At 55.3% G+C, this 20,027-nt stretch overlaps 2 protein-coding genes across 5 annotated transcripts in view; one reads left to right on the top strand and one right to left on the bottom strand.

Annotated features, from left to right (window-relative positions):
- Positions 1–69: 69 nt before the first annotated feature.
- On the bottom strand, positions 70–3,735 carry HRC (histidine rich calcium binding protein). 2 transcript variants are annotated; one of them, XR_007123753.1, is made up of 6 exons: positions 1,855–3,735; positions 1,709–1,779; positions 1,160–1,228; positions 862–916; positions 299–430; positions 70–209 (listed from the first exon to the last, which is right to left on the bottom strand). XR_007123753.1 is itself a non-coding variant. In XM_047709976.1 (6 exons), exons 1-6 carry the CDS (start codon positions 3,518–3,520, stop codon positions 173–175), a joined length of 1,935 nt encoding a protein of 644 aa, XP_047565932.1. In that variant the 5' UTR covers positions 3,521–3,734; the 3' UTR covers positions 70–172. The 2 variants fall into 2 exon arrangements, 1 of the variants encoding a protein (XP_047565932.1); XM_047709976.1 differs by having other exon boundaries at positions 394–430; positions 1,855–3,734.
- A 1,170-nt stretch (positions 3,736–4,905) lies between these two features.
- The window catches only part of TRPM4 (transient receptor potential cation channel subfamily M member 4), a 38,110-nt gene continuing 22,988 nt past the window's right edge, over positions 4,906–20,027 (top strand). For 2 of the 3 annotated variants that reach the window (XR_007123752.1, XM_047709967.1), the window contains exons 1-12: positions 4,906–5,057; positions 5,355–5,422; positions 9,650–9,824; positions 10,141–10,321; positions 10,500–10,663; positions 10,929–11,112; positions 13,964–14,025; positions 14,140–14,331; positions 14,637–14,736; positions 18,292–18,404; positions 18,694–19,035; positions 19,178–19,312. Coding sequence is in view for 2 of the 3 variants with exons in the window: in XM_047709967.1 (XP_047565923.1) it covers positions 5,034–5,057; positions 5,355–5,422; positions 9,650–9,824; positions 10,141–10,321; positions 10,500–10,663; positions 10,929–11,112; positions 13,964–14,025; positions 14,140–14,331; positions 14,637–14,736; positions 18,292–18,404; positions 18,694–19,035; positions 19,178–19,312 (1,740 nt within the window). In the remaining variant the exon portion in view is untranslated. Of the gene's footprint in view, positions 5,058–5,354; positions 5,423–9,649; positions 9,825–10,140; positions 10,322–10,499; positions 10,664–10,928; positions 11,113–13,963; positions 14,026–14,139; positions 14,332–14,636; positions 14,737–18,291; positions 18,405–18,693; positions 19,036–19,177; positions 19,313–20,027 lie in introns of those variants that run through there. The other variant, XM_047709969.1, reaches the window with a different exon arrangement.

Here is a 20,027-nt window from a genome sequence, read left to right on the forward strand (position 1 = left end):
GTCTAAGTCCCAAATCCCCACCCGCTCCTTCCCTGGTGCCCCGAGAATCCGGACCCCACGCCTGACGACGAGGTTTCGGGGAGCATGTTTATTCATACTGCAATTCAATAAATATGGCTCATGGGAAGGGGACGGAGGGCCAGGCAGGTGCGTGTGCACCGCAGCCCCATGGTCAGGGTTCCGGAGTTTCCAGCATGTCCGCCAGGGCTCTGGAGAGGAGGACGCGAGGTTAGACAGCCCAAGTGCCCAAAGCTCGCCCCAGGCGCTTCGATGGGGATGTTAACCTGCCCATTTTTACCGACAGGGCAATGGAGTCCCAGGGTCGTCCAGTCACTCAGCGGGACTGCGCCTCTCTAAACAGGGCCCTCAAACTGCCCCCCTCCACACACTTACTGGTACAGGGAGGAGGAGAAATAGTCGACGTAGCTTCCTGTGGGAGAAAAGAGGCTTGAGTGGTACACCACAGGCGAAATGAGAGGAACCTGGAATCCAGACTAGCTCTGCCCCCGCCCCCCCCCTTGTCCTAATTCCTTCCCTAAACTGAATTCCTTCTGTTAGCACTCCTTTCAAGGTCCTGCGCCTCTCTCCGTGCTCCTGGTGTTCCCATTCTCCTGAAACCCCCCTTTTTCCAATTCTACCTGCTTCAGCAGGCCCATCCTTCAACCTGCCATCCCTGGCCTAAGTAGGCCTCAGTATCTAGCCCCACCCCTCCCTCGGCCCAGGCCCCGCCTCTCCGTGCGCGCTCCGCCCCGCCCGCAGACTCCCAGCCTTGGCCACGCCTCCGCGCCTAGCCACGCCCTGCAGCCTCCCAGGCCCGCCTGTCGGATTGGGCTCTGCCTCCACGGAGTTTGTCTGGCTTACCCGGCGTGCAGACCGTTTCGCAGACCAGCGGGCAGAGGTAGCAGAACTGGCAGTGCTGGGGGTGGGGATGGGGAGAGGCACAAGTGTAAGACTTGATGGGGGCGGGTGCCGGCCAGGGGCCCTAGTCGGAGGTTAAGGTTAGAGGCGGGATCGAGTGTGGAGTCAAGGTAGCACCAGGGATGGGGATAGAGGGTTGGGTCAGTCTGAAGGCAGCGGCCAGGATTTGGGACTGTGGGTGTCCAGGGGGCCCCCGGCCGTCCTGGAGCCTGGTGGAACCTGGGTCTCGGGAAAGTGTCACCTGGCACTGGTCGCAGTGCTCCCCCATGTTCTCCTCATCGCAGTGACAGTTCTCACATTCAGTGCATTTCTGGGGACAGGAGGATTCAGGTTTGGGGATACCATTTAAGAGCCAACCGCCAGCCCTTCACCCTGCCCCCTGGACATTTCCCCAGTTCCCCACGCTCATTACCTCCCACACCGAGCTCAGCAGCTTCCCCCTTGTTCCCCTCTTGCGAGGTCCCCCTGTCGCTGTGGGTTGGACCTGTGGGTGTTCTCTTCATGCCTTCTCCCTGTTCTCCCCACAGCCTGCCAGGCCCCAGTCCCATTCCACCCACCCTCGACTCCGCCACAGACCCTCCCCTCCATCCCTGAGTTGGCGAGTACAGCTCAGGCCCCACTTCCTCCCGGACCCTTGCCCCGGCCTCCTTCTCAGCTTCCCAGCCTCCAGTCTGCCTGCTGCATGGCCCCAGAAGCATCCTTCTTCACCTGGCACTGCCCCCAGGCACCTTAGAACCCTGGGACAAATTCCAGGAACAGCCTGGAAGATGGACCTGGGCTGGGCACTCACATTGCAGAAGGAGCAGTAGCCGCACAGGGACCCAGGCTGGTAGTTGCTGTACTCCTGGGCCCCCTGCAGATCTGTGGGGACAGGAGAGCAGCAGTGAAGCGTGCTGACTCTGCTCCTCCCTGCCCCCACCTGGCCAGACCACTTACCCGTGTCCTCGCCACTCTGCTCCTCACTGGAGCCACCCTCGGCCACCTCCCTCCTGGCCATCGGGTTAGGGATGATGGTGAAGGGGAGCTCCTCTTCCTCCAGCCCGTCCTCCTCCTCTTCCCCCTCTCGGTGGTCTTGGCTCAGTGGGGTCTGAACCTCAGCCCTCCCCTCCCTCTTCTCTTCCTCCTCCTCTTCCTCCTCCTCCTCCTGGCTCAGGCTCAGGCCATGACCTTCCTCCTCATCTTCTTCATCCTGCTCATCTAGGCTGCCATGGCGGGTGCCGCCTTCTCCCTGTTCTGAGCTTTCATCGTCTTCCTCGTGGGAGCTCCGGTCTTCCTCCTTCTCTCCCTCCTCAGAATCTCTCTCCCTCAAATGGCTTCTATCCTTGACCCCTGTGTGTTCCAGGGGCTGGTGGCTACTCTCATCTTCCGCAGACCCTCTGTGGCCAGGCCCTTCCTCTTGGTGGCCTTGTTGCCTGTGGCTGGGAGCCTGGTGACCAAGCTTGTCAGAGATGTCCTCGTCTTCGTCCTTGGGGACTCCATGGGCAGGGGCTACTGACTTATATTCATCTGGAAAGTCGTCCTCCTCCGTGCTCTCGGGGCCCGGGTGTTGGGAGCTTGCAACGTGGTGGCTGAACGTGACTGTGACCTCCTCTTCCTCTTCCTCCTCATCTCCAAGGTGAGTATGTCTGGGAATCTGGTGCCAGTGTTCGGTAGACTCATCCTCATCCCCATCTTCATCTCCATGGCCTCGGTGTCCATGGCTGGGGATATGGTGATGGTGTTCATCTGAGATGTCTTCATCCTCTTCCCTCCCATGGCCTCGGTGCCAGTGGGCCTGGTATCCATCCTCAGTGGATGTGTCCTCTTCCTCATCTTCTCTGTGGCTTCGGTGTTCGTGACTGGGGCTATGATCGTGGTGTTCATCTGAGAGGTCTTCATCCTCTTCCTTCCTGTGGCCTCGGTGCCTGTGGGCCTGGTGTCCGTATTCAGTGGAGATGACATCATCATCATCATCACCACCTTCTTCTCCAAGGCCTCCGTGCCCGTGGCTGGGGACATGATGGGGATGTTCATCTGAGAGGTCTTCATCCTCTTCCCTCTCGTGGCCTTGGTGCCTGTGGGCCTGGTGTCCATACTCAGTGGAGACCACCCCTTCCTCCTCATCTTCATTGTCCTCTTCTCCGTGGCCTCCATGGATGTGCCTGATGGTATGATGGTGATCCTTGCTGGATCCTTCCTCATCCTCGTCTTGGTGGCCCTGGCTTCTGTGGCTGGGGAGGTGGGGTCCGGGCTCGTCTGAATCATCCACATCTTCGTTCCCATGGCCTCTGTGCCCGTGAGCCTGCCGAGCATGTTCGGTGAAGACCTCCTCATCCGGGATATTCTCTTCTCTGACCTTGTGGACTTGGTACCTGTGGTCTCCGTGACTGTACTCCCTGGAGACATCCTCGTTCTCATCTCTGTGGCCTCTGTGGCTGTGCATGGGGTGGCCAAAGTCACCAGACACGTCCTCTGAGGGCCCCACGACTCCCGCATTGTTGTTCCAGTTGCTGGGGCCCAGCCCAGCCCCTCTCAGCTGCTGGGTCATGGCAGGGGGGAGGAGCAGACTGGCCACGGCCACCCAGAGGAGAGAAGTGTGTAGCCATGGCCCCCGGTGGCCCATGGGGACAGACAGGCAGCAGAGCTTCTCCCAGGGCTGGCTCCAGCTGCCTCTGTGGCTCTGTGGAGAGTGTTGCGTACTTGCCCCTTTTTGGGTCCTTCTGGTTCTTTCTGCTTGTGTCTTTCCTTTGCTATGTCCCCTGTTGCCTCTGCTGTCTGCCTTCCTCCCGGCCCTCACTGCTGGACCCCCCTCGGAGGCTGTCTCAGGAGCCCCCTCACCCCCCTCTCAGGCCCTCCCTCCCCACCTCCCAGCCAATAGGGTCTCTCTCCTCCCCTCTCTGTGGCTAAATTTACTTTCTGCCCTGAGTTATTCTGGGTTAGTCCCCGCCTGCCCCTCCCCTCCTACTCCTCCTCCTCCCAGAGCTGGGGAAGGGGCAGGTGAAGGGGTCTCAGCCTGGCCAGGACTGGGGACGAAGGGCTTGACTTGGTTGCCAACAAGTTCATGTTTTGTAGCAGCAAAGATAATGGGTAGACTTTTAGTGGGCCAAGTTCGGGGGAGCCTAAGACAACTGTGGGGGCTGGAGGGACCCATCTGAGAGGAGAGACCTCTGCCACGGAAGGATTGGGGATTGGATTCTGGGGAGTTTCTGGCCAGAGCGGGGAGCCTTTGCCGAGAGTGTGGATGACAGTATGGAGGCCCTGGACAGGGGTGGAAGGAGCTCGCTCCAGCACACACACCTGTGACCTGCTGTCCCTGGAGCCAAGGGCAGGAGACCAGGCCAGGCCAGGGCTATAAATACAGCGAGGGGGGGGTGGGGGGCTCAGGTTACCCAGCTAGGCCGCAGCTGTCCCTGTCAGAGCTGGCAGGAGACATGTGGCCCTGCCTGTCTGTGGGTCACTATCTCCCACTCCTCACCCTGTCACTATTGCCCTGGCCCTCTGGATCCCCAGCCCTCTTTATGGGACTCCCTCTCTCATTTCTGCCACCCACTGATCCCCAGCCACAGGATTCTACTATCTTCCTGTCACTCGGAGTGTCTGCTCTCCACCCAACTCTTCGTATTTCTCTCTCTGAGACAGTGTACCCCCCCAAATCTCTGTTCACCCCCTTTCTGATTCTCTGCCCCCTACCTAAGTTTTTGTGCCCACCCCCCCACCATGGATTAATGTACCCCCTCCCTACCTTTGGCATTCCATCTTGGGTCTCTGTCTCCCCCCCCCCCCCCCAATCTCCGTTTCTCTCTCTCCTGTCTCTGACATCCCTTTTCTGGGTCCTGTTCTCCTCTCTCTGGTTCCTTTTCCCTCTCTGTCTCTTGTCCCTCCTTCTCTGGATCTCTGTGCCCCCTCTCTCTGGCTCTCTGGCCCCCTCTGCGTCTTCGACTGGCGGGTCCGACTGTCCCTTTGCCCCGCCTCTCGTTTTCGCGTCCGCAGGACTCCCCGCCCCCCTCCCCCCCCCCCCCAGACCTGGCCACGCCCCGGCTGGGAAGTGGCGGATCCGGTTTGTCCTGGGCGGGTCTGGAATCGGGGTTGGTGGAGGGAATGTGGGGAGCCGGTTAGGTTGCGGCGGCTGCGGCAGCATGGTGGGACCGGAGAAGGAGCAGGTACGGCGGCCGGACTCCCAGGCTTGGCCTCCGGGTTCCCAGCGAGGAGGGTGCTGGAGACCCAGATTCTTGGTTCAGACGAGGGAGGGGGTTGGGGTGGGGGATCCCGGAGGTTGGGGGGCTCCGGACTCCTGGGTCACTGGGGACAGATAGGAGTGGGGGGCTAGGGGAGTCCTGAGGCTGGGGGAGGAAGGCGCTGGGGTCCCGGACTCCTGGGTCCGGGGAAGGGTGCGGGATGGGGGACTCGTATCCATAGGACTGAGCTGGAGCCCTCCCACCCCTTGTTCCTGTCCCTAGAGCTGGATCCCCAAGATCTTCAAGAAGAAGACGTGCACGACATTCATCGTTGACCCCACAGATGCGGGGTGAGGAGTTCGCCCCTGGGATCGACCCCGGAGCGTCCCCCGCCCGCTGACCCCGCCCACCTTCGCTCCCCGCTCCCCTCCTGTCACTGCGGTCACTTCCTAGGGCGTGCCCTGGTGGCGCTTTCTCCAGGGGGAGGGTTTGGGGAGGGTTTGGGTCCGTGCAGACTCTTCCAATTTCCCTTTGGGCAGGGTCAGTGTTAAAGCCCCAGGCTTAGTTCTGTTTCTTTCCTTCCCTGTGTCTCTTCTCTGCGTCTTCTTGCGTCACTTTCTTTTCCTTTTGGCTGTTTGTTTCATTCATTCGTTCGTTCGTTCATTCATTCATCCAAGAAGCCTGCATTCAGTGCTCCCAAGGGAGCGTAATTATCAGGAGCACAGGCCCTGGCAGGGTTCGGATGTCACCCGGGACTGGTGCTGTGTGGCTTTGGGTAAATCCTTTCATCTCCCTGGGCCTCATCCGTCACCTGCAGTAAAGCCAGGCCTTACGTCTTGAGTGGGCATTTATTGTGAGGATTTAAACAAGTACCTGCTTGTGAATTTCTGGAACAGGGCCCAGCATGTGGTTGGTGCTGGAAAATGCCTGCGATGACCCCTGGAAGGTAGCAGTTACTTCTGGGGGAGGCCCCGTGCTTGGGCTTGGTGGCTGGGGACACTTGCATGAGGCCCGTGCAGCATTTGCCAATCTCGGGGAGCCCCTGGCCTTCAGGGACGGTCTCTCCAGTGGATTCTGGCTTTGAAGTTGTTTTCAAGACCATTGTGGGGGGCGTGGGAGATGTCACCATTCCTCACTTAGTGAGTCCTGGGAACATAGTAGTTCAGTAAGGCTTGCAATGATGCCCAAATAAACAGATGGACGTTACTGGGGGCGAGTGCTCCAGACCTTTTTACTGGTGGGGAGTGTGGCCAAGGCAGTGTAGGGACCTCTGGTCTGGTGGGACGAGGACTAAGGCAGAGAGACGGGAGCTCGGAATGACAAGCAGCTGGGCCCTCTCCGGTCTGGCTATGGCTGAGGAGGGCACACAGGGTGTCACAGGTGCCTTCTGGAGGAGGAGGGGCCGGTGAGGTGGCATTTGAAGGATGAGCTGGCATTTGACAGTTGAAGGCGTCAGGGAGAGGAGAGCGTGCATTTAAAGGCGTGAGAAGAACATGTGCAAAGTTCAAGGTGCGGGAGGTCTCCGTGGAGGAGGGCGGGCCAGACGTCACTGGGCCTCAAGAGCCTAGACCTTGGCCTGGGATGCTGGGAAGCAGTGGGAGGGGTGGGATCAGCTCTGAGTGTGGAAAGAGCCTCTGGGGATTGTGTGAGGATGAAGAGGAGTTCAAGAAGCCACAGGAAAGGCTGGGGTAGGGTCTGGGTGGGACAGGAAGAGGCCTGAGCCAGGCCTACCCCTGTGGGGACACAGGATGGGGATGGGGACAGGAGCTTGGGGACCGCTGGATTTGAGGAGTAAGAGGAGGGGAGGATGTCTTGAACATCTGGTCTGGGACCTGAGAGACAGTAGGGTTGTCCCCAGGATGGGGAATCCAGGAGGATGAGTGGGTCTGGGGAATATTTCCAAGCTCAGCGTGGGTCTTCACGTGTCAGGGGCCTCGGAGGGGACTAGGGGACACTGCAGACCTGGGTCTGTGACTTCTGTGCAGCATTCAAGAAGTCTTAGCTGAAGATGGTAACTGAAATTGTAGAAGGTAAAACGTCGGGGGGATATGTGCAAAGTTGGGGAAGGTGTGCTAGCAACTTTATGGCCTTTTTTTTTTTTTTGCACAGAAGAGAACTTTTATTTTTTATTGTTTTTTTTGTTTTTAAAGATTTTATTTATTTGAGAGAGAGCGAGCACAAGCAGGGGGAGCAGCAGAGCCAGAGCGAGAAGCAGGCTCCCCACGGAGCAGGGGAGCAGCAAGGCAGAGGGAGAAGCAGGCTCCCCATTGAGCAGGACGCAGGGCTCAATCCTAGGACTTTGAGATCATGCCCTGAGCCGGAGGCAGATGCTCAGCTGACGAGTCACCCGGGCGCTCCCACACCTGATGCTTCTTTTCCCTAAATTACTTTCTTGGCCCCTGGGGCATCAACTTTGAGATCCATGCAGGGAAGCCGTGTGCTCTGGGCTTCTGGGAACACCTCCAGTCGAGGGAGGCACCGAGAAAGAGAAAAGCTACGGATGTGGCAGGGACAAGGCAGCCAGGGGAACAGGCGAGCCCTGCCAAGGGACAGAAAGGTTTCTTAGGATCAGTCTTTGAGCTGTGACCAGTGCCATTTTATGATCATCACACGAGACCTGAATAGAGGCCATTGTGTTTGGGGATATGATGGTCCTTGCTGATGTTGTCAGGAACAGTGTCAGCGTCAGCGGCCACAGAGAGAGAGGTAGGAGGTGAGAAGTGCAGAGTGGGGATTCTGCCAGTTCTGTCCACCAGAACTTTCTGCAATGGGGGAAATGTTCTATATCCACGTCCAGTATGGCAGCCACTGGCCCCCTGTGGCTCCCAAGCACTTGAAATGTGGCCAGAGTGACCTAGGAACTGTATTCTTAATTGTATTTAACTTTAATTTATTTAAATGTAACCAGCCACATGTGGCTAAGGTCAACTAGACTAGACAGCTTAAGTTCTGGACCATTCCATGCAGAAGTTTTATCTACAAGGACTAGTGGGAAATAGATGGAAGGTAATGAGGGGGTCTAGGGATGGGACTGAGATAGGTGAAAGGACCAACAGGGTCAGCTGAGGCAGGCCGAGTCCCTGGAGGTGGACTCAGAAATGAGAAAGGATGTGTCCTTCACTGTACACACTGCGCCAAGAGCCGGGCTGAGTGTGTTCCGTCCATCCCCGGTATGGATTGATGGCCGCTGTTTCAGCGTCTTTACAGCTTTTAACAGATCCGTGTACCCCCAGTGGTATTCTTCTGTGAAACTGGTCCTTTTTTTTTTTTTTTAAAGATTTTATTTATTTATTTAACAGACAGAGATCACAAGTAGGCAGAGAGGCAGGCAGAGAGAGAGCGAGAGAGAGGAGGAAGCAGGCTCCCTGCTGAGCAGAGAGCCTGATGTGGGGCTTGATCCCAGGACCCTGGGATCATGACCTGAGCCGAAGGCAGAGGCTTTAACCCACTGAGCCACCCAGGCGCCCCTGTGAAACTGGTCCTTAAGTCAAAGCTCACTCTGCTTTTGTAGATTGGGGTCTCCTCCGCTATGTGCAGTCCCGTCTAGAATGAATTCTTCATTCCCCAAACCTATGTTGCTTGCTCTTGAAAACTCCGAGGCCCATCGCTTGTCCATTTATTTAAGGGACGCGAGGGCTACTTGTGCATTTAAGGGAAACATTAGTTTTGTCTCTGATCACCATAAATGAAAAAACTTCCATTTGCCGCAAAGAGAAAGAAAGAAGCCACAGAAGACCGTCATGATGAGAAGCAAATGAAGGTATTTTCCTTCTAACTGGACTGTGTTGGCAGCCCAATTTTCGGAGACTTCTCTCTGTTTAAAAAAAAAAAAAATGGAAGCAGGGCAGCAGGGCTCCTGGCTGGCTCCGTTAGTGGGAGCAGGCAGCTCTGGATCTCTAGGCTGTGGGTTCAAGCCCCAGGTTGGGTGTAAAGAGTACTTAAATAAGTAAACTTAAAAAAAAAAAAAAAAAAAACCCAGAACAGACAAAAGAGCAGTGAAGGGTTAGGCCTTGCAGACATTCTAGCGCCCGGGAAGCCTCCCCCCTTGGCAGTGATGCGGCACCAAGAAGGCAAGGTTGTGTGAAGCTCCGCGACCCCTTGGGGCCAGTGGTTTCTCCACGCAGCCCTCTGTTTAGTTCGCACCGTGTGATTTCACCGCCTTACCGTTGTCTGGATCTGAGGAGGAAATGGGGGCTCACGGAGGTGGACCCCAATGTCCCACAGCTGCCTCCGCCTCTGAGCGCTCTCTGAAACCTCTGGCTCTTCCTTCTCGAGGGTTCTCTCCTGTTCGGACTGGGGGCAGCGGGCCGGCCCCTGATGGTTGGTGGTGCTGGGGCAGTGCGGCATGGTGAGGGGGGCCGGGCTGCCTCCCCTCTTGGCTTCCTTGAGCCCCTGTGGCTCCCTTCCGCTGGCCCGTTTGGCTCTGGCTGTACTTTCTTCCCAGCGCTGGGCAGCGCCAGAGTTGGCCGGACTATGCGTCTACCTGCGGGGAGGGGGTCGCTTCTACAGGATCCTTAGGGTGGGGGGTGCGGAGGGACACACCTGGGGTTCATGCTCCCCTTCCCCCTCCTCCCCAGAGGAGACTTGTGCCAGTGCGGGCGTCCCCGGAGCGCCCACCTGTCCGTGGCTGTGGAGGATGCCTTCGGGGCAGCCGTGGTGACCGTGTGGGACAGTGACTTGCACACCACAGAGAAGCCCACCGATGCCTACGGGGACCTGGATTTCCTGGGCGCCGGCCGCAAGGCCAGCAATGTGAGGCCTGCATGTCCGGGCAGGGCCGGGGTCCGCGAGCTGGGCTGCATGCCCCCCACCCCCTGTCAGATCTGGGGTTGCCGCTGCTGAATGCTGTCTCCCCGTTTGCCCATCCCTGTCTTCCCCTCTCCCCGAATCTCTCTCTCTCCACCCCCATCTTTTCTAAGTCTGTCGCCTTCTCTCTGGGTCTCTGTCCTTTCCCCTTGGGTTACTGTTCTCCCCATCCTTCTCTGTCTGGATCTCTGTTCTCCGCGTCTTTGTCCCCTTCTCTGTCAGTGTCCCTTTCCCCATGTCCCCTCCTCCTGTGTGTCCGCAGTTCCTCCGGCTCTCCGACCGTACGGATCCAGCTACCGTGTATAATCTGGTCACCCACACATGGGGCTTCCCGGCCCCAAACCTGGTGGTGTCAGTGTTGGGGGGGCCTGGGGGCCCCCTCCTCCAGACCTGGCTGCAGGACCTACTGCGTCGCGGGCTGGTGCGGGCCGCCCAGAGCACAGGTGACTGAGGCTGGGGAGCTGGCTGCGCCCCCTGAGTCTGGGGCCCCTGCCCATGTCCCCCATTTCTCTGGGGTGGATGCGGTCTCCCCCCAGCTCTGAGGGGTTTTGGTCTTACTCTCTCTGTCCCTGCACACCCGTGTCTCTGGACCTGACTATCACTCTCTGGGTCTCTGTGTAGGGGCCTGGATTGTCACCGGGGGTCTGCACAGGGGCATCGGCCGTCACGTTGGTGTGGCTGTGCGGGACCACCAGACGGCCAGCACTGGCGGCACCAAGGTGGTGGCCATGGGCGTGGCCCCCTGGGGCGTGGTTCGGAATAGAGATGCCCTCACCAACTCCAAGGTGGGACCCAGAGTCTTGGAAAAGGAGGGGCTGGGAATCCTGAGTCTGTGGGAGGAGGTGGCTGGGGGCCTGGATCCCTGGGTCCAAGGGAGGAGGGGTTGGGGGGCCGAATCCCTGGGTCTGAGAAAGGAGGGGCTAAGGGCCTAGATCCCTGGGTCCGACGGAGGAGGGTCTGGGGCCTCGGACCGGAGTCTGAGGGAGGAGGGGCTCCTGTCTGTCCTGGTCCTGATGGAAAAACTCTTTGGTCTGGCCAATTGTTGCCCAGGGCTCGTTCCCTGCGAGGTACCCGTGGCGTGGCGACCGCGAGGATGGGGTCCAGTTTCCGCTCGACTACAACTACTCGGCCTTCTTCCTGGTGGACGACGGCACCCATGGCCGCCTGGGGGGCGAGAGCCGCTTTCGCCTCCGCTTCGAGTCCTACGTCGCGCAGCAGAAGACTGGCGTGGGTGGTGAGTGGCTTCCTCCACAGGGGACCACGGTGCGAGGCTCAGGGTCCCCGTGGTCCGGTCTGGTCGAGGTTTGGGGATTGAGGGGCCGAGGAGTTATCGTCGGTCTAGTACCTTCTCCCACTATTTGCTCTGTTTTTAAAAAAATCTTTGCCTCGAAATCTAAGCGACACGGAAGCAGATGGCTCGGTAAAGTTTTAAGAAACTGAATCCGTGTGTGAAACCAGCACCCAGATCAAGAAACCTATCACCGGCCCCAAGAAGCCTTTTCCTTCTGGCCGCGAGGGTCCCCCCGCCCTCTGGTAGCGCAGGGAGGGGTTCTGGCCGTGCCTCCGTGCGTGTGGACAGAATCCTATAGCGTCTGCACATTCTCAAGTCTGGCTTGTTGTAGTCTGTGTTACTTCTGGGAGATTCGTTGCACAAGTTGTGGTCAGTAAATAACTCACAAGTCAAAAAAGAAACAAAAAAGCCAGAAAATATTTTGAACTGAATGGTAAGAATGTATGACCTACAGAGCCTGTCAGAGATGCAGCCAAAGTGGTATCTAGAGGGAAATTTGTAGACTTAAATGTATATATCAAAAAAGGGGGGGGGGGCGTGCCTAGGTGGCTCAGTGGGTTAAGCCTCTGCCTTCAGTTCAGGTCGTGCATGATCTCAGGGTCCTGGGATCAAGTCCCGCATCGGGCTCTCTGCTCAGTGCTCAGCCGGGAGCCTGCTTCACCCCCCAGCCCCGCCTCCCTCTCTTCCTACTTGTGATCTCTCTCTCTCTCAAATAAATAAATGGGAAAATAAATAAATAAATAAATAAAATCTTAAAAAAATAAGAAAGTCTGAAAGTCAATGTTTTAACCCTCCAATTAAAAACAAAACAAAACAAGGGTGCCTGGGTGGCTCAGTGGGTTAAGCCTCTGCCATCGGCTCAGCTCAGGATCCCAAGGTCCTGGGATCGAGCCCCGCATTGGGCTCCCTGCTCAGCAGGGAGCCTGCTTCTCCCTCTCCCTCTGCCTGCCGCTCTGCCTACTTGTGCTCTCCATTTCTCTGTCAAATAAATAAAAAATTAAAAAAAAAAAAAAAGACCAGAGGGGCATGGGGTGCCTGGCTGGCTCAGTCAGTGGAGCCTGTGACTCTTGATCCTGGGGTTGTGAGTTCAAGCCCCACTTAGGGCATAGAGATTATTTAAAAAAGGAAAAAAAAATCTTAAAAAGGAAAGAAAGAGGGGCACTTGTGTGGTTCAGTTAGTTAAGCGACTGCCTTCAGCTCAGACCATGATCTCGGGGTCCTGGGATGGAGTCCCACCTAGGGCTCTGTGCTGAGCAGGGAGCCTGTTTCTCCCTCCCCCCTACCCCTCACCCTGCTTGTGCTCTGTCTCTCTCTCTCTCACATGCTGTCCTTCCCTCTCAAATAAATAAATTAAAAAAGAAAGAAAGAAAAAACGGAAAACACCTCCACACTCCTTCTACGCCCCCCCCTTTTCCCCAAGCTGCATTGAATTTTATGTCACTTTTTGATATTTTAACGTGGTGTTTGTTTTCCCCTTTATTTAAGCCTGGTCCTTAAGTAAGGTTTGTCAGTTTCCTCATAAAAATCTCATACCTTTCTGGATGAATTAATTCCCAGGTAATTTATCATTTTTATGAAAACATGAATAAGGGACATTACTAGTTTGGAGAAAGTTTTGGGTTTTTGTGTATTTTTTTGGTATCCATCCTTTTTAATTAATATTTATTTATTTTGAGTGCAGTCTCTCCAATTTTCTGAGAATCTAAGTCAGGTTTTCTTCCAATAGATAACTTTGTCTCTTCCAGCTTAAAAAAAAATACTCGTCTGCATTCAGATTTTACTTCCTTGCATCATTCCATTAGTTCAAAACTCCTGGGTGAGTGTGAAAAGAAGTAACATGTATTTGTTATTTTACTGGGAATAGAATTAGTAGTAAACTGTCTTACATGATTTTGTTGTTAGGCTTTAGCAATGTATTGTATTTAGATAGTTTATTCTTTCTTTCATTTAAAGATTTTATTTAGTTGTTTTTGAGAGAGAGAGAACGAGTGAGAGAGAGTGGGAGGGGAGAGGGGTGAGGGGCAGAGGGAGAAGCAGGCTCCCTGCTGAGCAGGGCATCCGATTCGGGGCTCAAAGTGGGGCTTGATGTGGGACTTGATCCTAGGACCCTGCGATCTTGGCCTGAGCCGAAGGCAGATGCTTAACCGACTTAGCCACCCAGGCACCCTCTTTCTTTTATTTTATTTTTAAGTAATCTCTACACCCAATATGGGGCCCAAACTCACAATCCCCCTCTAGAGTCACGTGCTCTACCAACTGAGTCAGCCAGGTGCCCCTAGATCTTTCTATTCCTTATTTCCTTCGTTTCTGTTTAAACTTCCATCCTTTCCTGGCTCCTGGGCTGTTAACCAATTACAGGAGTGACTTATGCCATAAATACTTGCCTCGTTTGGGAACCTAGGAGTGCAGGCCCCCAGCCCCTTCCTTCCCTGAGAAGTCAAGTATTGCTGTCTTCAAAATCTGGTCCTGCCTAACCCGCTTAAAGATATGACGATTCCCATGGGGTGCCTGGGTGTCTCAGTGGGTTAAGCCTCTGCCTTCGGCTCAGGTCATGATCCCAGGGTCCTGGGATCGAGCCCCACATCAGGCTCTCTGCTCATCGGGGAGCCTGCTTCCCTTCCTCTCTCTCTCTCTCTGCCTGCCTCTCTGCCTACTTGTGATCTCTGTCATCAAATAAATAAATCTTTTTTAAAAAATGATATGATGATTCCCGTGGGCCCCAGGACACAGGATTAGGCAAGAGTCAAGTTTGTCCCAGGGGAGGTGACGAAGCCCCCTGCTCTCTTCTCCTCAGGGACTGGAATTGACATCCCTGTCCTCCTCCTCTTGATCGATGGTGATGAGAAGATGTTAAAGGTATAGACTGACTCCTGGCTTCTGAGTATCAGGGGAGGACAGGGCTGGGGATCTGGACTCTGGGGGGGATGAACACCTTCCTTCCCTGATCAGACTGCCCTCTTTGTCCTGTAGCGGATAGAGAATGCCACCCAGGCTCAGCTCCCCTGCCTCCTGGTGGCCGGGTCTGGGGGAGCTGCAGACTGCCTGGCAGAGATCCTGGAGGACACTGTGGCTCCAGGGAGAGGGGAGAGCAGGCGAGGTGAAGCCCGGGATCGGATTAAGCGTTTCTTCCCCAGAGGGGACCCTGAGGTCCTGCAGGCCCAGGTATGACATTGGGGGCCCAGCTCTGAATCCTGAAATGGGAGGGAGCTAGGGACCCAGGTCCCTGGGTCTTGAGGGATGAGAATACTGAGGACTTGGGAGTCCTGGATCCCAGGGAAAAGGAGAATGGAGGCCCAGACTCATTGATTTGAGGGTGGAGAGGCCTAGGGACCCAGACTCCCAGGTTTGGGGAGTAGAGGGTGCCGGGCATCTAGATTACTAGGTCCTGGAGGGAATGGTCTCCTGTGACTCTGTGGAGAGGGACAGGTGGCATTGGGCAGGAGGGTGCGGAACGTGGTGTTCTGCAGGTGGAGAGGATCATGACCCGGAAGGAGCTGCTGACAGTCTATTCATCTGAGGACGGCCCTGAGGAATTTGAGACCATCGTCTTGAAGGCCCTTGTCAAGGGTAAGTCTTGAACCCGCAAATTCTCCTCCTCTCTCAGCTCAACTTTGGACACCTTTCCTGGCCTGGGCACTTTATCTTCTCTGATCTAAAGTTGGGCTCCTTTTTATCTCTTTCCTTTTTCTTATTTCCCTTGCGAGCATTTCTTGGAGGTTTGCATGGTGCTATTTGGACAGCTTTCCCAAGATACTTTCACTATATTCCAAATTGTTTTCTTCCTGTTGGGTTCATGTATGCATCCATCCATCCATCTGTACGGTGCTCTTTCCATCCACCCATTGTTCTGTTCATCCTTCATTCTTCTCTCTGGCCAATCATCCGTCTTGTCTTCCGCTCATCCTTCCACCTGTCTGTCCACATATCCATTGACAGTTCCAACCACTCATTCTTCCATCCTCCCATTTTTGACCCACCCATCCATCCATCCATCTTTCCTTTCTTCCTTCCTTCCATCCATCTTTTCATCCACCTACCCACCCATGCTTTCATCCATCTATCTGTCCATCTTTCCATCCATCCATCCATCAAACTACCCATCTATCCATCCAACCATATTTCCATCCACCCATCCTTCCATCCATCCATCCTTTCATCTATCCATCCATCCATCCATCCATCCATCCATCCATCCATCCTTTCATCTATCTACCCACGCTGCCCTTTCTTCCTTTCCTACATGGCTCCCGTATGCTAGGCACTAAGGGGTAGGGGAGTCAGAGATGAACCAAAGTACTGTCTCCCATGGAGGAACTCCTGATATTTTACTACAGGAATGGCTGATGAAAACCAAAGTAGGCAGCAGAATGGCCACCTGGTAGAGGCTGGGGATGGGGATCATTTATTCATTTAAAAAACATCACCCTAGGGGCACCTGGGTGGCTCAGCGGGTTGGAGCCTCTGCCTTCGGCTCGGGTCATGATCCCGGGGTCCTGGATCGAGCCCCACATCAAGCCCCCACTTTGAGCCCCGAATCGGATGCCCCACGTCGGGCTCTCTGCTCAGCGGGGAGCCTGCTTCCCTTCCTCTCTCTCTGCCTGTCTCTCTGTCTACTTGTGATCTCTGTCTGTCAAATAAATAAATAAAATCTTTAAAAAAAAATCACCCTAGGCTCCAGAGACTAAAGCAGGCCCATTTCTTGCTCTGAAGGACCACAGATCCTACCAGAGTTTTTTGGAAACAATCTTAAGTAAAATGGAAGACCAAAGCATTGAGAGGGGAGCCGCTATCAGTAAAGAAACAAGGACGAGGAGCTATTTAAATGGGTCTTGAAGAGCTAGAATCCGGACTTAGTGAGATGGGGAGGTAGGGTAAATAAATGGTAAGGAGGATTCTTAGAACTCTGTGGGGCTGGGGGGGGGAGGGGCGTTTTACACGGAGTTTTACATGGAAAACACCCACTTAGGTAAAAACTCCACGTCCCATAAAGGGCGAATGGCAGTCAGTGAGCAAACCTGATTCACTTCACAGCAGCCAACTCATTAGGCTCTTGGGAGAACAGAGGGCGGCCCTGGGAGAGGCATGGGTAGTGTTGTCAGTCCATTGCCTGCAGAAGTGGAAGCGATCCCACTCTGCTGGGGACATTGGAGCCGGCTGGGCGGGCTCAGTGATAGCGGAGTTGACTGGCTGGGGTTTCGGCAGGTGAGGAAGGAAGTGGGGAAGTGGTGCGTGCTCCTAAGACTGTGGCATGAGCCCAGGCATGGTGTTGAGCAGTTGGCAGACCTTTGGCCCATAACCCTCCATTCCTGCTTGCAGGGGGGTGTAGGGTAGAGAGGGTTGGGGGAGGGGCTAGAGGGATGGGACTTGGGGATTGATGAGCTAGGGGATGTGAAGGAAAGGAGGGAGGGGCAGAGATGGCACGGGGAGTGGGTGGGGGGGCTGCATCATTGACTGGGTGGACAAAGGGGCCATCCCTAAGATGCAGAACCCAGGGAGGGTCGGTGCTGAGCTCCATGTGGGGCATGGTGAGTGTGAAGGGTGGGAGGAGGTCTAGGTGATAAATGGAGAGATGTGTTAAGACAATAGAAATGAGATATATTTTTTTTTTCGTCTTGAAACTGGAGGAAAGTCAGGGAGATCTACGGAATCTTAGAAAATCCATGAATTCGCTTCTCTGGGTTTTGAAAAGAAATATAGGGGCACCTGGATGGCTCAGTCGGTTAAATGTCTGATTCTTCTCAGCTCAGGTCTTGATCTCAGGGTCGTGAGTTCAAGCCCTGCACTGGGCTCCACACCCAGCATGGAGCCTACTTATAAAATATGTATATAAAGTTATGTTGTCCTAGGCATGTGACTGCCTCTCTCTTGACCTGTCTCCTTAACCCCTTCGAGTTTCCGCTGGCCCAGTGGCAGATTCCTCTCTGGAATTCCATCCCACAGTTATCACCATTAACAGTGCTGCCAAGTGGGGACCATGATTATTCCCATTTTATAGATGAGGGAGCAGAGGCTCCCAAGGTCCAGTGGCTTTCCTGAAGATGATCACTGGTGTTGGTGGAGCTGGGATTGGAACCCGGGTCTGCCTGCCTCAGAGCCCATTGTGCATCTGCACTCCACTAGATTGCATAGTCCCGCCATTCCAGTTTTTGGAACAACCAAAATGGCGCTCCTTTGCTTCGGAAATCGATGTGGAGCAAGTAGACACAGAAAGAAAAACTAACGCCATGGCACAGGTGCTCTGGGCGCCAGCAGTGCCTAGACTTTGCTCGACTTCTCCTTGGAACCTTTGCTGGATGCTTCCGATTTTTCTGGCCCCTTGTTGGCCGTACATGTTTGGATGTGTTAATTGTTGCGTCAAAGTTTTAAAGGCCTTTGGTTTTCCTCGTTCTTCTTAATGACCTCCAGGGCCTTCTGGAGCGCCGCTGAGGCTCGGACTTTTTCCCACCTCCTTTTCTGCTGCTCATTTCTCTGTCTTCTCACAAATACCCTTATGTTTCCAGGAAATCAGAGTGACTCACGTTTGCTGCCCCCTCCTGCGCTTGCCTGCATGCAGACCTCAGCTCAGGCTTTTCCGGTTTCCTTGAACTTCTTTTCTCATCTTAGATGCATACCTCCAAATCCTGCCCATCTTTCAAAAGCCCTACCTGCATGCCCATCCTCTAGGAGGCGCCCTTGGATCACGCCGCACCCCTGTGAGTGTCGTCTCCCCTCATCCTATTCTGTGCGCACCTGCGAGGGCACCAATCCCTTGGAGGGTAGTTATGTAGATCCTGGACACACTTGTCTGGAAGGACCTCCTTCAAGGCAGGGCCTGTATCCAGTTTCTTTCTCCATCCCTCCCATTGCCTGGTCCATAATCTACGTCAGTAAGTGTGAAATGGATACATGATTCCCTTTCCTTCTTCTTGAGGACTCTAGAGCGCTGGTCTGCCCTGTGCTGAGCTTAACGATCTTATGCTTGCAACAGCCTGACTTCTTAAAGACCCCAGACGCTACCCAACAACACCCCCTTCATTTGGGGTTTAATGTCACATAATCTCCCACTGAAGCAAAGCAGACATTCATCTGAAGTTCCCGCCTCCCACCCCGACTTCTCGCCCCCTCTCCCTCTCACTCTTTCAGCTTGTGGGAGCTCGGAGGCTTCAGCTTACCTGGACGAGTTGCGTTTGGCTGTGGCTTGGAATCGTGTGGACATTGCGCAAAGTGAACTCTTCCGGGGGGACATTGAATGGCGGGTGAGGGGGCAGGCCTGGGGGGCTGTGGGTCCTGACAAGGGGGATGCACTCTCCTCCCTGCCTGACTTCTTCCGCATCTGGCTCTGTCTTCCATTATGGTCCGGCCTTCTCTTAATCGTCCATCTGTTCCCATCTTTCCTCCCATCCATTCATCCATCCTTATGTTCATCCATCCATCCATCCATCCACCCACACACCCGTCACTCATAGCTCTGTACCCCATCACTTGTCCTTAACGTCTGACCTCACCTGGCATTCTGGCTTTCCCCATCCATCCCGCCCCTGCCAGTCCGTCCACCTGGAAGCCTCCCTCATGGACGCCCTCCTGAATGACCGGCCCGAGTTCGTGCGTCTGCTCATCTCCCATGGCCTCAGTGTGGGCCACTTCCTGACCCCGGGGCGCCTGACCCAGCTGTACAGCGCAGCGCCCCCCAACTCGCTCATCCGCAGCCTTTTGGACCAGGCGTCCCACGGCACAGGCACCAAAAGCCCAGTCTTTAAATCCCCTGCAGAGCCCCAACCCCCTGACGTGGGGCAGGTGCTGCGAATGCTGCTGGGGGAGACACGCGCACCGAGGTACAGCGCAGGGGGCGCCGGGGATCCCCACCAGGGACAAGGCTGCAGGGAGAGCGTAAGGATGAGGCCCGAGAGCCTGGGGGTGGGGAGTGGGGGGGAGGCACTGAAGGATCTGGGGGTTTGCCCCTGGATGAGGGTGGAGCTGGTGGTTGGGTGGAGTCAGGGGCCGGTCCTCACCACGCCTCCCTTGCCTGCAGGTGGGTCTGCTGCCAGACAGGGCCCCCTCTGAGCTCATGCTGGACGCCATCCTCGGGCAGGCCCCCTGGAGTGACCTACTCCTCTGGGCGCTGCTACTGAACAGAGCTCAGATGGCCGTGTACTTCTGGGAGATGGTGAGTGCTGCTTTGGTCTCATATTCTCCTTTCTTCTGTCTTCCCACCCTTTATCCCTGCTGGACCCCAGGGCCTGAGCAGTAAGAGTCCCCGACCTCCAGCATCACCCTGGCCCCCATCCCAGCCTCCCCTCTGTGCCGATCTGTGACTCCACCTGCTACTTCTCCTTTTCACCCCCCAATATCGTGCAGTTCTCCTAACTTGTGTTTTCCGCTAGCAATGCATATTGCGTGTTTCCCCTTGTTCATACCTGAGAATCAGTCACATTCTCTTGGAATGGTTCCCTGTATGGGGAAGTTCGAAGGTATCCAGGAGCTGATGGGGAGTCATTTAAACGTAGTTACACTTGCACACTAGAGGCAAGGACACCAGCTAAGAAGGTAGATCTGGAAGCTTCCAGGAAGCCAAGGTGGGGGCCTGGACTAAAAACAGGTGGGATGGAGGCATTGGGACACATTTGGGAAGTTTGAGAAGAAAAAAGGTCATAGGATTTGAGTGGAATTTAAGAGAGAACCTATTTTTATGCTGTAGAACTATCTTGATGGGGGGGACCTGGAGGGTTCAGTCAGTTAAGCATCTGCCTCCAGCTCAGGTTATGATCCCAGGGTCCTGGGATCAAGCCCCGCATCAGGCTCCCTGCTCAGTGGGGAACCTGCTTTTCCCTCTGCCCCTCCCCCTGCTTGAGCTCTCCCTCTCTCTCCCCCGGCCTCTCAAA

The sequence above is a fragment of the Lutra lutra genome, chromosome 17 (genome assembly GCF_902655055.1).
Source record: "Lutra lutra chromosome 17, mLutLut1.2, whole genome shotgun sequence".
NCBI lineage: Eukaryota > Metazoa > Chordata > Mammalia > Carnivora > Mustelidae > Lutra > Lutra lutra.

Excerpts from the sequence above, each read along its gene's own strand:
- HRC (XM_047709976.1), bottom strand. The coding sequence starts at position 3,520 with ATGGGCCACCGGGGGCCATGGCTACACACTTCTCTCCTCTGGGTGGCC. Across the intron at positions 1,780-1,854 it reads GCAGAGTGGCGAGGACACGG|ATCTGCAGGGGGCCCAGGAG; the intron begins GTAAGTGGTCTG and ends CTGTCCCCACAG. Across the intron at positions 917-1,159 it reads AGCACTGCGACCAGTGCCAG|CACTGCCAGTTCTGCTACCT; the intron begins GTGACACTTTCC and ends CCCCACCCCCAG.